The sequence below is a fragment of the Aethalodelphis obliquidens genome, unplaced genomic scaffold (genome assembly GCF_003676395.1).
Source record: "Aethalodelphis obliquidens isolate GAN/ISIS:26980383/991018 unplaced genomic scaffold, ASM367639v1 scaffold10, whole genome shotgun sequence".
Lineage (NCBI taxonomy): Eukaryota > Metazoa > Chordata > Mammalia > Artiodactyla > Delphinidae > Aethalodelphis > Aethalodelphis obliquidens.
Window position 1 is genome coordinate 3,512,096 of NW_020837954.1, and position 15,696 is coordinate 3,527,791.

Here is a 15,696-nt window from a genome sequence, read left to right on the forward strand (position 1 = left end):
CACTGCCTTCCCTAAATGTTTGAACTTACAGAAATTACAAAATAAAGGGGAGAAGTAATAGGCTGGATTAAAGCAGAAAATCAATAAACCTTCAATGGCACTTCAGTGCCAATTCTGTAAATTCTTAGACCCAGGTGATTGTAACCTAGAGGTCTTTAAACTCATATTTTTAGAATTTGGATAAAATCATGGTACCACTTTCAAGGCATCAGTTTTTAAATTATCCTTTGTATTCACCTAGCACAGATAAAATAAACATTTCAAAACTATAAATGGCTGTGAAGAATAAAAATAGCTACCTGTGTTTAGAAGTTTAAAACATTTACATTCTGCCATGTATAAACTAAAAGATACTTCCTTGAAAAGTTATAAAGGGTTACAAATTAAACTATTTTGACACTGACAAAGAGTATAAAATGAACGATTTTATAGGGAATAACAACTACCTACTCATGATTTAAACATGGAAGGACTTTTTAAAATGGTAATTAAAAGAAAATTGAGTCTTGGCCCATAATTTGAAAATATATTACCTAATTATTAATTGCTATGTTTGTATTTAATTAGACAGCCTTATATTTATCAATATATTGGTAAAATTATAATAGATTCATAACACTGCCTAGTATAAAATATTTTTTTTCAATTCAGAAACATGAAATTAATAAGATTTTGAGCTACATTTCAAATTTATTACAATGAACATATTCTGTGAACTAATGAATAATACATTTCTTTTGAAGTCTATCAATATGATCACAAATTAAGCAGCTAATTATAAAAGGGCAAATGCAGAAACATTATAAACATAAAGTATCAAATAATTTTGAGGATTTAAACGAGGTTGAGGGGAAGAATTCACCTTATTTAACATTAAAGAATGTCATTTTTTTCCTACATCATGTCAGCCATTATTCAATCTTAAGAACTCACATTGTCTTTTATCAAGTAAAATTTTTGTTACAGAAAATCCCACACATTAAAAATAAACATTGGCCCTTTATGACATATATATAAATACTACACAAGTTATACAGAACATAATAGCTGATTTGTAACAAAGAACTATTTGCTAGGTACAAAAGTTTACTTATACATATTTGTTGATAAAAAATGTTGAACATGACAAATTAAGAAAACAGGAGTTTATATGCATAATAACTATACTAAAGGCTAAAAATATTATTAAGAATATGGTATTAGGAATTTTGAGAATATAGTTTCAATGTTTATACTTTATTTAAAAAGTGATATTATTTTAAATAGATTAAATTTCTATAAATTAATCAAATTTGTGTCTATAATTTTTTAAAGGGCACCATAAAAGAAATGAGTCACATAATCGCTCCTCAGTGTAACACTAATAAATGAGTAATTCAATTATCTGATCAATCTAAAGAAGAGACTCTGACAGTCTTTAAATAAATAAAAGACAACTCTGTTATGTCTTAAGTATTACTTAGAAAAAAACTTTATATGCTAAAACTTTAAGGCTTCTTTTATAAGGAATTCATACTACACTGTGGATGTTAGTCTTTGATTTCCCAACAAAACACTCACTTGTTTGATGCGATCTGGGTTAACGGTGGTCTGGGGTTGTAGAATGCTGACTGGTTCTGTCTTGGCCACATTTTGGGGCATTTCTCGAATTTTTTCTGCAATGAATCCATGAACTGCATTCAGTGCTTCAACTGTTCCCTGGATCAAGCACACTCGTTCAGTAGTACCTGTGGATAAAAGATTAATTTTCAGAAAACTTCCCTTCTTACTTTGTATGTTCTTCAAAAATGCTGTATAGAGGTTCCTTAAAAAACTAAAAATAGAACTACCATATGACCCAGCAACCCCACTACTGTGCATATACCCTGAGAAAACCATAATTCAAAAAGAGTCACGTACCACAATGTTCAGTGCAGCACTATTTACAATAGCCAGGACATGGAAACGGAAACAACCTAAACGTCCATCAACAGATGAATGGATAAAGAAGATGTGGCATATATATATACACAATGGAATATTACTCAGTCATTAAAAGGAACAAAATTGAGTTATTTGTAGTGAGGTGGATGGACCTAGAGTCTGTCATACAGAGTGAAGTAAGTCTGAAAGAGGAAAACAAATACCGTATGCTAACGCATATATATGGAATCTAAAAAAATGGTACTGATTAACCTAATGGCAGGGCAGGACTAAAGACGGAGACATGGAGAATGGACTTGAGGACACGAGTGGTGGGGGAAGGGGAAGCTGGGACAAAGTGAGAGAGTGGCATGGACATATATACACTATCAAATGTAAAGCAGATAGCTAGTGGGAAGCAGCTGCATAGCATAGAGAGGTCAGCTCAGTGCTTGCGAAGACCTAGTGGGGTGGGATAGGGAGGGTGGGAGGGAGGCTTAAGAGAGAGGGGATATATGTATGTATATGGCTGATTCACTTTGTGAATGGCTGATTCTGTTCTGTACAACAGAAACTAACACAGCACTGTGAAGCAATTATACTCCAATAAAGATGTGTACCTAATTAAAAAAAAAAGGATGATATACTAATGCCAATAAAATAATGTAAAATGTAGAACTCTAAATCCCCAAAAGGGTCAGCAGAGCCAGAAATCCTGAGAAGTTCTGAGTATATCATTCATTCACTGATATAACCAATACTTACTGAGCACGTATAAAAGAACTTTGGGTTAGAAACTGGTAACACAGATGTGAAGATCTATGCACCCAACTTTCAAAGCACATACTCTTATGGGCAAAAAACAGACATCAAGCCAGAGAATTACAAGATACTATGATATGAAAAATAATGGAGGTGTCTACATGGGCAGCACATACGGTTGGTCTACAGTAAAAACATCATTTAAATCAGTGGGGAGAAGGAGTCTTGGAAAGTTTACATAGTAGGTAAATTTCTGAATTTTTACCACCCTTTATTCACTTACCCTGTTCTTCTTTTAATCACAGCAACAATGCTATTTGACATTTTGTATTTGTTTATTTTTTTACTTTTCTACTAGAATGCAAGCTCTAGGAGGACAGTTAATTAGTCTGTTTTGTTTTGTGCTATAGTCTCCCCAAAGCCTAGAGCAGTCCCTGGCACATGACAGGTCCATGACAAATATTTATTGGAAAATAAATCAACCCTGCTTTTACTGATTATGTAATTTTAAAAAGATATAATATCATAATTAAAAACATTTTAAACTATTTTTAATTTGAAATTGATGAATAATTGATAAAGATACTATTAATATTATTTGCTTCATATCTGGTGAACAAAATGTAGACACATGATGTGAGACAAGACTAAAATGAAATTGGTTGGGTCTGATACACAGGTCCTTTAACCCATTTCATACTTTACAGATATACCTGAAGGCAATAAAAACAAATGATTAGCTTTTCAGACTATTTTGAGCCTCCCTGCAGCATCCTGATATTAAACTGTAATCTTCTGCTGAGCAGCCCAACACAACAAGCATATAAACTTCTCAGACGTAACTATTCTTTTACTAAACAGTTATCAAAAAGTCAAAAGAATGGTATTTTTAAATTTATAAAATATTTGTTTTTGAACTAATATGAAAACTTCCAAGTACTTAGCATGTATCCTCTTCATACCACAGTTTCAAAATTCTAAGCCACTCTATAAAATATTTTTAAAGTACATTTTGAAGGACAAAAGTGTGAAACTACACATTAAAAAAACTGCATGGAGTTTACACTGCTTTAAGGATTAACTGCCACATAAACCATTTTCCCAGCAGTTTTAAATGTTTAAAAGAATAGTAAAATTTTATCATTCTTACCTTTAGAAAATTAGATCACAAGAATTAGGAGGAGAAATAAAATAATATTATATGAATAATATTATATGAATCCACCTAAATTAAACTTTCCTGTTTTAAACAATGAAGATGCAAATTTATGAAAAGCTACCATTTCCTAATTTGTACAAAATATTTCAAAAGAGAGCAATATCTTTCAATTGTAAGGATGGAGACAATCTGAAAAACATACTGTGAGTGTGAAAGCTTAATATTTCCTGTTTCTCCTAATCAGCTTTTCTCATCCTTGAATATCTTTATATATCTATTCCTGGGTAAAACGATCTAGTTTATTAGGGATACTCTAGGGAGTCTTTACAAGGTTGTATTAATTGTCCAATAACTGACTAGAAAGGATGAGAACTGATCAATGTAGCTCATGCAAAGTGTTCTCATGGAAGTCAGCAGACAATACAAAACACAGATCAGATTACATTCCTGCTTTTGGAGGCAACTACGGAGTGCTCTTTTGGGGACGCCAAGACAGAAAAGGAAATCAGTCAAACCTCAACAGAGATTTGTAAAAAATAAAACATGGTGCTAAGTAACTAAAGGGACTATATAATCCATATTGCTTTTAAAATTCAAATTTAACAGAATACATACTGTGTCAGACAACACAATAACCCCAATACTCTTCAGACTGTATGACTAACAAGTAGTAAATGGAAATCACTGAGCCATAAAGAAATATGATTGTCTAAAACTAAATTTCACATAGCATGTATGAGAGAATTTGGAGATAGTTTACAGGTCCAAAGTTGCAATAAATATTCTTTCAAGATTAAACTATACCACTACCATTAGAACTACTACAAAAAAAAAAAAAAAAAGGAAATTGTAATTCCACCAATGGGAACTGCTGCAATCCTCAGAAGAGATGCTGTCATATTCTTCTACTGACCTCTAAAGGACTTTTCACTTAGGTAACACAAAACTATAATTTTTAGGAGAAAGTCACAAAGAGGGAAGACTGTCAGGTATATGACCAAACTGTGTAACAAAAATTAGCCTATAAATCATAAAAGTTGCTGGTTTTTGTCATTTTACAGGCTTTTAGGGCCCATTAGTGTCTAAACTGAACTGCGAGTTATTTATCATTTTGTTTAACAGCAGCATTTACTTCTCTTTGCAACAGACTGGCACCAAAAGCTGAAAAATTACATTAAAGTATATGCTTATATTTTTTATAATGTAAAGATACAGGTGTATAAGACACCATTAATTTTAAGGGAGAAATTAGAAAAAATTTAAAAATCCCTAACAAGTAGGGTCAAATATAGGCAGTGAAATTCAAAATAGCTTTAAGTTCCTACTTCACATGCAGTATCAACTGAATATGCATGTTTCTAAAATTAGGTACAATTATAAGATTCCAAAGTAAAATTCTGATATACATTTTTTTTTTTTTTTTTTTGGTGGTGGGGGCAATACATGAATAACAGACATCTTTTTTCCTCCCCAATTAGGAACCAGTTAAGTTATGGATACAGGAGGCGGGCACATGGCACTCAGAATGCCACTTCGTTGTTTTTTTTTTTTTTTTTTTTAATTAATTAATTTATTTTTGGCTGTGTTGGGTCTTCGTTTCTGTGCGAGGGCTTTCTCTAGTTGCGGTGAGCGGGGGCCACTCTTCATCGCGGTGCGCGGGCCTCTCGCTGTCGCGGCCTCTCTTGTTGCGGAGCACAGGCTCCAGACGCGCAGGCTCAGTAGCTGTGGCGCACGGGCTTAGTTGCTCCGCGGCATGTGGGATCCTCCCAGACCAGGGCCCGAACCCGCGTCCCCTGCATCGGCAGGCAGACTCTCAACCACTGCGCCACCAGGGAAGCCCCTGATACACATTTAATAAAATAAATCCACTCTGTGCTACTATAACCTTGGACAAGTCGCTTAAACTGTTCCTCCTCCTACCTAAGGCATTCTATCACCTGTGCAGTGGACCCCATCCCCTCTTAACTACCAAGTCCAGTGTTTCTCCAGGTATCATAATTTTTCCTTTTCTATTAGGTCATGCCCATCAGCAGAAAAACATGTTATAATTTCTTCAATTTTTAAAGATCCCTCCTTTATGACAGAAATAGAAAATTATCCTTCGGTAAAGCAAATGAAATAACTGATTTAGGCAAAGGTCATAAAATCATAAGATGAAAGGTTAATGGGCAAATTTCAGTGGAAACATCTGGCAGTCACCAACTGACTTCACTGATCAACATTAGCATAACTAAGAGTGTGAAAATCAAACATACGCCTCTTGTGATGCAATATGAAGCAGAGGCCACCAACTATAAAGTATGTATCCCAAAATAGCTGAACCTAAATCTAATCAAACATTTAGCACTATGTAACAGCTTACAAATAATATTGAAAACGGAGAAATAAATTAGATGACCCATGAAGAAGAAAAGATACAAATCAAGAATGTAAGACAGGCTACAGGACAACTAATCTAGTTTCATCAATATAGGAAAGACTGTTCTCTAGACTTAAAGAGTCTTAAAAGATACAACGATCAAATGTGAATCAGAATTTGGATCTAAATTCAAACAACTTTTATTTTAAACAGAATTGTGGCAATCTCATAAAAACTGGGTATTAAATAGTATCAAAGAATTACTGTTAATTTTAATAGGTGTGATTATGGCATCAGGTTGTGTAAGAAAGTGCCTTTTCTCTCTTTTTTAGATGCATATTGAAGTATATACGGCTAAAATGACTGGGATTTGCTTCAAAATATTTTTGCAACAACAAAAATGAGTAAATGAAATACGTATGCCAAAATCTTGATATTATTAACAAACATGAAAGAGGTTCTTTCTTCTATGTATGTTTGAAATTTTTATAATAAAAGAAAAACACTTTAAAGCCCTCCCTGACCTCATACCCGTCTTCTGGTTACAGCTCAATTTTCTTATCCCTCAAAATTCCTTGAACAATTTATATAGATATATCTCCTCTTTCTACTTCTTCACTACCCATTCCTTTTTTTCTTGACTCTACTCCAATATGGCTTTTGTGCCACCACTCAACTAAAGCCACTTATCACAGCCATCCATACCTTGGTAAATCCAATCTTCATGTCTTTACATTGTCTGACCCATCAGCAGCATTTGACATAGTTGACCAGTCTGTTCTAAAAACACTTAATTTGGATTTCAGGATACCATATGGCCCTCATTTAATTCAATTCATTCATTCATTTGACAAAAATCTATTGATTCCCCACTAAATGTTAAGTATTGTACTAGATACAGCAATGACCAAACAGACAAACCTGCTTTCATGGAGTTCTTACTCTAGTTCATGCAGACAGATACTACACATAAAACAAATAAAAAATGTATAGAGAGAGTATGAAATGAAATCAGTACTACAGAAAAAGTTTGAGGACAATACCAGGATAAGGAAAGACAAAAATAAAGTATAAAAGAGACCTTGTCTGTCATGTTCACTACTGTAATCTCAGTGTCTGGAATAGTGCCTGGCACACTGTATACACTCAAGAAGTATTCTTTGAATAATGCATAACTCCCTGAGTCTAATTTTCTTACCTGTGAATTGAAAACATATGATTGACTTTAAGACCTTTTTACCTATAAAATGTCTATAAAACCAGTAAGCCTCTTTGGGTTTACAAGATGAGTCAATGTATGTACAGATGAGATATATTTTGGGAAATGATTTAAAAAACTATAATAAGTTAAAAATTATAATGTCAATAAAAAGGATACTTGATTTTAAAAAAGATTTGAGAAAGGTAATAGGAAAAATAATGAATAGCTCAGTAGTTTTTTTCTTCCTAGAATAGAAAAGTAAACTCTAAAAATGTAATCTACCTAAAAGAATAAAGTTAGGGGAAAAAAAAAGAATGCTTTTTGCTGTATAAAATACAGTCTAGGGTTTCTCTGGTGGCGCAGTGGTTGAGAGTCCGCCTGCCGATGCAGGGGACACGGGTTCGTGCCCCGGTCCGGGAAGATCCCACAAGCCTCGGAGCGGCTGGGCCAGTGAGCCATGGCCGCTGAGGCTGCGCGTCCTGAGCCTGTGCTCTGCAACGGGAGAGGCCACAACAGTGAGAGTCCCGCGTACCGCAAAAAAAAAAAATACAGTCTAAAACTTTTTAGATACCTGAGACCTATTTCAACCAGAATGAGTCTGGTTTAGAATAATGGGTATATACTAACAATCTGATCCACTTATTTCCAATGGTCAACTATAATGAAAATTAGCAAACATTTTGTTTGGATGTAAGAAAATGCATCAGTTTATACTCCTACTGAGAATATAACTCAGTATCTTATGATAAGATATTTCTTTAGGAAATATTAGTGTCAAGTCTAGAGTAAGAAATTTGGTTGAATGAATATCAGTGAAACATTGAAAATGAAAAATACCAAAAATCTAGCCGAATATTAATAATTCTATGACAACCTATAGGCAATGTTGTTTGGCCTCAAAAAGAACTAAGAAAATGGAAATGCCAATTAACTCTGCAATAGGCAAAAACTGAAGTTTAAAACAAAACATGATATATAATTTTTAGAGTAAGATAGCAGCTACTTATAGCACTGAGAAATTACTAGATCTGGATAGCTAATATTCTGAATTGATAGGGTTTATTTTTTTCAACATAACATTTAGCTTCTACCATTTTTAAGAAATATCTCCCAATTTGCTACATATTTTCAAATACATTTAACATTTCCATAATACTTGGGAAAAGCTATATAGTTCCGGACAGTAATAAAGTGGCAAACTCAAGATTTCTTTGGCTATGTATGTCTATTTATCCTTATAGAAATGGTGCTCTGTGATTGGTATTTGTTCTTTTAGTTTTCATATTCTTTTCCTTACTGCCACTTATCCCTGCTGTTTGTTGGTACATCTGATTCCAGCAGGCTCCTCTCTTTACTTCTACTTTGCTGCTTCTAGTCCTCAATGGCTGGATAACCAGCTAAGCAAGGTTGTTGAAACTATATAAACTAGCAATAGACAGATACTTGGTGACAACCATAGGGGATGGTTGACCTCTGTGAGATCTATTCTGGCTTTGTTCCCCTTTATTTCTGAATCTGAGGCCAGTATCGATAGGCAAAATGTTCCTTTAATGCCTCCTTAAGGTTTAAAAGTGCATGTAGGTTTTATTTTTAAAACTAAAATAAAGAGTATAATTTTTTAATGAATAAAGCGATTTACAGTAATTCTTTATTCTCAATCTATAATCATGGTAATCTAATTATGTGAATGTCTTTGTGGTTTAAAAAAAGCAAAAACATTAGCTCATTAACTGTCCTTTAGTTTAACTATTAAGAGTAAAGTATAGAGTATCAATCATTAGTAATAATATTTATTACAAATTTCAGGTTAGAACAAAATATAAATTATTTAAAAAGAGAATAAAAGTATATAAAATTATAAATATATAATTTATAATACATATATTTAATATTTTATTAATATAATTATGTATTATACAATGTATTATATGGTATCTCACATTTAATGTTCACAATTACCAAGGCAGATAATATTTTCTTCAACTTACAGGTAAAGAAGTGAAGGCAGCTGAGCCAAGGAAACGTAACTAACAAATGCAGAGAGAAGATTTTGTCAAATACCATATTTTTTCCATTACAACACATACCTTCTGAAAATGTAATGTTAGGCTAGCTACCAAATTACATCCTTTTAAGAAAGTCACATATGTTTCAGCCTGATGATGGAAAAATAATTTTCACCCAAGCTTGATAATTTTTTTAAATGCATTGAGTCATACTATTAATATCACTTCACAGATTTATCTCAAATCTGGCATAAAATGAAAGAAAAGACTGACCCTTCTTACAGAGAAGAGACCACCATAGGAGGTGGTTAATAATTGTGTGGGCTATTAGCAAAGTTTTTAGAACAAATTTTCAGATCAACAAAAGCACTTAGAAAAACTGCCATAAAAAGTAAGTTCAATTTGTAATTGCAGCTTTTATAACATTGTACAGTTTTGCACATTTGATAAAGCTTCCCCCTACTCTACAATTACTAAGGGAAAAATATACTATTTCAAGAAGAGGGTTTTTTAGAAAAGGAAATCATAGGAATTGACATCTCATAATACAAAGTAATAATTGCTTTTCTTCTTCTGGTGATTAACTCTCTACACAATCATGTCTCTACTTCTAAACTGTAAAAATCTGTAGGGGGCCATCATAACATGTTTTAGTCCCAAATCAATAGAGTGAAGCTTGAGTATCTGTTTATAGAACATGCTTTAACATTAAAATAGACTCAATTAAGCCAAAGGATGAAAGTATACTTTTCAGAAAACTCTAAAAGTACTCATATTCTTCAAAGAAGTTAAGATGAAACAATGAATGACAGAGTAGATGTCCAGCTTCTCACTCACTCAGTCTCTGTCCTATATATGCAAATGGCATACTCATTTACTTTTAAGTAGCAATTCCCACAGAGTAACATCAGGAGTTTAGGAGACTCGAAGTTCTCAAGAACTGTGAGGTTTGAAAGCAGACATATCTGAAAATTCTAAATAATTGTAATTCATTTCCAGTTAACTTCTGAGGTCATGCAAAAGATCCTACTAATAGTTATGATGATGACTAGTTGTTCGTTCATCTTTAGCACAGGTTTATGCTACGTTCAGAATTATAGTAATCCTGGGATGGAGGACAAGATGGCAGAGTAGAAGGACCTTGAGCTCACCTCCTCTCACGAGCACACCAAAATCACAACTGCTGAACAACCATTGACAAAAAAGACTGGAACCTACTAAAAAAGATATTCTACATCCAAAGACATAAGAAGAAACCCAACAAGATGGTAGGAGGGGTGCACTCATGATATAATTAAATCCAATACCCCCCTGGGTGGGCAACCCACAAACTGGAGACCAATTATATCGCAGAAGTTCTCCCACATGAGCGAGAGTTCTGAGCCCCATGTCAGGCTCCCGAGCCTGGGGGTCTGGCATCAGGAGAAGTCCCCAGAGCATTTGGCTTTAAAGACCAGTGGGGCTTGAGTGCAGGAGCTCCACAGGACTGGGGAAACAGAGACTCCACTCTTGGAGGGCATACACAAGGTCTTGTGCACACTGGAACCCAGGGCAAAAGCAGTGATTTCATAGGATCCTGGGCCAGACCTACCTGCTAGTCTTGAAGTGTCCCTTAAGGAGGTGGGGGGAGTGGCTGTGGCTCACTGTGGGGACAATGACACTGGTGGTGGAGGTACTGGGGAATATTCATCAGCATGAGCTCTCCTGGAAGCCACCATTTTGGCACTAAGACCTGGCCCCACCCAGCAGCCTGTAGGCTCCAGTGCTGGGATGCCTCAGGCCAAACAACCAACAGGGAGGAGACACAGCCCCACCCAGCAGCCGACAGGCTGTCTAAAGACTTCCTGAACCCAGTCATCTCTAGACACACCCCTTAGCATTGCCCTGCCCACCAGAGGGTCAAGACCCAGCTTCACTCACCAGTGGGCAGGCACTGGCTCCTCCCACCAGGAGGTCTGCACAAGCCTCTAGACCAGCCTCACCCACCATGGCACAGACATCAGAGGCAAGAAAACTATAACCCAGCAGCCTGTGGAACTAAGTCCGAAAACACAGATCAGAACCTATCCTGGGACCAGCTGGTCCCTGGCCCTTGGGTGACAAGAGGGGAGTGTACTGCTGGGACACATAGGACATCCTTTACAGAGGGCCACTTCTCTAAGGTTGAGAAACATAACTAACCTTTCACATACATAAAAATACAAATAGAAATTTAGGCAAAATGAGACAGCAAAAGAGTATGTTCCAGACGAAGAGGAACAGAACTAGCAATCCTAGTTTGGTCGACATTATTACTTTTGACTTCCATTATGGATTATAGGAATATAAAAACTGCCATGACTACATTTTATTTAAAATGTAATCACATTTTTATAAGTATATATAAAATAGACTTCCTGACTTTGCCTCCACTCCCAATCAGTGTCAACATTTTTGACACTAATTTGTACTCTTAAATTTCTGCTATAAGAAAAATGGCACTTGGCATTTTTCTAGGTATTCCTTACAGACTGGTAGGAATTCACTTGCAGAATTTTGTGAACCACGCTTGGAAGCTGGGGACACAACTTGCAACAAACATGTGATATCAGATCAAGCTCAGAAACTCAAAGTGTGACCAGTGGTGGCATGCAGAGCTAATCAAAGTCATTCAAAAGTCAGGAGCAAAACATACCACTAGACATGCAGCAGAGTAACCAGATCTGAAGAGTGCTGCTGCTATAAGCTGACAAGAAGAAGATGAGCCATCTCTGGTGATAGCCCCACTCCTACCATATGACGTAAGTTATTACCTTCAGAGCCAATAGAGATTAATGCATTAGCAAATCCAATATGAAAGCAAAGCCCACATTTGCATAGAGTTTGAATTATTCAAGTCAAAGAATGATAACAATTGTTATACAGTTGAGCATATGCACCATATCAAATGAACATAGAGGAGGCATGAAGATTTGTGACCCATTAAGTTGCTGGGAGAAGGAATATGGAAAGGTAAATTTGTAAAGTTTGGGAAAATGATAAAAATTTCAGGAGTACATGTAATCCTTTATTTTTAAAATTATTACGTTAAAGATATTTAAAATGTATTAATTGTGGCAGTTTTATATACGCTGAGTTAATATAAAATGACAAAATATTTTTAAATTGTAAATTATACATAACAAAAAATTTGCCATTTAAACCATTTTTAATCACAGAATTCAGTGGCATTTACTATATTCACAAGGTTGTACAAATATTACCACTATTTCCGAAATTATTTTATCACCCCAAACACAGAATCTGTAACCCTTAAGAAACAAATCACCATGTCTTCCCTATATCCCCTAGTAACTTCTAAACTTTCTGTTTCTATGAATTTGCCTATTCTAGATATTTCATATAAAGGGAATCATACAATATTTGTTCTTTTGTATCTGACATTTTATTTAGCATAGTATTTTATTCATTCATGTTGAAGCATATACCAGAACTTCATTCCTTTCTGTGGCTGAATAATTTTCCACTGAGTATATATAAAACATTTTGTTTATCCATTTATCTATTTACAGACACTTGTTTTTACCTTTTGGCTGTTGTGAATTATGCTGCAATGAACATTAGTGTACAAGTATCTGCTTAGGTCCCTCTTTTTCAGTTCTTTTGGGCATATATCTAGTAGCAGAATTGCTGGGTCATATGGTAATTCTATATGTAGCTTTTTGAGGAGCAGCTAAATTGTTTTCCACAGCAGCTGCACCATTTTACATTCCCACCATCAATGTACAAGAGTTCTAATTTCTCTACCTCCTCAATAACGCTTGTTATTATTATTTTTTAATAATAACCATTCTAATGAATGTGAGGTGGTATCTCATTGTAGTTTTGATTTGCATTTCTCTAATGACTAATGATGTTGGGTATCTTTTCATTGCTTATTGGCCATTTGTATATTTTCTGTGGAGAAATGTCTATCACACTCTTTGCCCATGGTTTCTTTTGGTTGTTTGTCTTTTTGTTGTTGAGTTTTAGGAGTTCTTTATATATTCTAGATATTAAAGCCTTATCATATAATTTGCAAATACCTTCAGATATATGGGTTTATTTCTGGGCTCTCAATCATACTCTATTAATCTATATGTCTATCTTTATGTAAGTACCACACTGTTTTGATTACTGTAGCTTTGTAGTAATTTTTGAAATCAAGAAATGTAAGTCCCCAAATTTGTTCTTTTTCAAGACTGCTTTGGCTATTCAGGGTCCCTTGCATTTCCATATGAATTTGAGGACTGGGTTTTCCATTTCTACAAAAAAGGCTGTTGGAATTTTAATAGGTATTTAATTGCATGTGTAGATTGCTTTGGGCAGTACTGGTATCTTAACAATACTAAGTCTTCTTACCCATGAACATGGGATGCTTTTCCAATTATTTATGTCTTCTTTAATCTTTCATCTCCTTAGTTAAATTTACTCCTAGGTATTCTTTTGTTTTAGATGCTATTGCAAATGAAATTGCTTTCTTAATTACCTTTTGGGATTGTTCCTTGTTGGTATATAGAAACACACTGAATTTTGTGTGTTGATCTTATACCCTACAATATTACTGAACTTGTTTATTAGTTCCAGTAGTTTTCTTATAGATTCTTTGGGGTTTTCTACATATGGGATTATGTCATCTACAAACAGAGATAAATTTTACTTCTTCCTTTCCAATTTGGATACTCTTTAAAAAATTTCCCTGTTCAATTATTCTGGCTAGAACTACTTGCACAGTGTTGCAGAGCAGTGAAAAAAGCAGTTGTTCTTGATTTTATTAGGGGGAAAGCTTTCAGTTTTTCATTTCTGAGTGTGATGTTAGATGTGGGTTCCATAAATGCCCTTTATCGCATTGGGAAAAAAATGGCAATATTTTGTCAGGAAAGAATATACAAATCTACCACGAATACATCTTGTCAGTCTATACTCTCCCTGTGCATTACAGTTTTCCTATGATCATGATGCTGAGAACAAGCAGCACAATATCTTATTTAAATAAATAGTTTCAGCATGCCACAATATATTTAGAGAGAAATGTGACTTTGGGGATCAAGGTGAGGCTCAGAAGTTCTTCAGAGTTCTCCAGCTCACTTGCCAAAAGTTATTTTTGTATCCTCTGATGTGAACAGACAACAGAGTATCTTATCACTTCATTTTTTTCAATATGAAGTATTAATTATAAACTAAAGAATATCAGAATATATTAGTTATAGGAGATAAAAGCCATATATGAAAATAGATCATACATCTAACACCAGTTCGACTGTAGCTTAAAACTGGTGGCTACTGTTCAGATGAGTTTCTGTGATATCACGAACCAAATTTAATTGACCTACCTATTATACTCTTAGTTTTAAAAATATGTCTCAGAAAATGGCAAAATTGTGTTTCTATAGTAATTTTTTATAATTCTAATTTTTGTTTCATATAACCCTTTCTCTTTGTCTCTATTATTCTGGATTATTAAAATATTATGGATAAGATCTGTCAACTGGAAGAATCCCAGACTAGATGTTATCTGTAACAGAGGGTGACTGTCAGACATACTCATGTACATTCATAGTAATACATAACTTTCCATTGGTTTAAATATCGTGACCCTCAGGCTAGTCCTTTTGACTTATAATCCACTTGAAGACAGATCCTTGGACTCTTAGTCGTCCACTGGTCTCTGATCCATGTGAGGACAGATGACTGGCTCTCTCTCTGTCATCCTCTGGCCTCCTTTCCTTTAGAAGGAATCTCTGAGTCTTTGGTTTCCTGTCCACTCTCTGGCCTCCTGCCCTTACTCATTAACCTACCCATGTAAATAAATCCTTGAGTAACCTTCTTAGTTCGTCTGAGTCAACAGTTCCCCCAGCCAGTGGCTACCACAACACCTCGGTATCTCACTATTCCTGCTCCTCCCCCATCAAAGACCAGTACAGCATTTTTAGGAACAGAAAAGAAAGGTCAGTAGTATCATACCTTTAAAATAATAAGCTGGACCGTAACTTTACCTGTCCATCATCCTAAAAGAGACTACCATTCCTCATATTCCTGTATATCTAAGTTACCAGCAGAAGTCTAAATCTCTCCAGTCACCATAATCAAATTCCTATGCACATAGTCTGCTCTATATCTCTGAATATGACCCAATTCCCTATCCTCTGTCTTTCTAGACCTCTTCATTATGCCCTCTGTTACCTCAGTTTCAACATATGCTCCATATGCAAAACCCCCTTTCTGAATGTTCCTTTTAGTCTCACCACCTGAAAAAACCTGGCTTGTTCCCTACCTCTTTATGTCCCAC

The 15,696-nt window shown here is 34.9% G+C and overlaps 1 protein-coding gene across 2 annotated transcripts in view; it reads right to left on the bottom strand.

Annotated features, from left to right (window-relative positions):
* Window positions 1–15,696, bottom strand: part of NOVA1 (NOVA alternative splicing regulator 1) — a 142,970-nt gene that overhangs the window by 32,716 nt on the left and 94,558 nt on the right. For both annotated transcript variants that reach the window (XM_027110972.1, XM_027110973.1), the window contains one exon: window positions 1,561–1,727. In XM_027110972.1, the coding sequence (XP_026966773.1) occupies window positions 1,561–1,727 (167 nt within the window). The remainder of the gene's footprint in view (window positions 1–1,560; window positions 1,728–15,696) is intronic.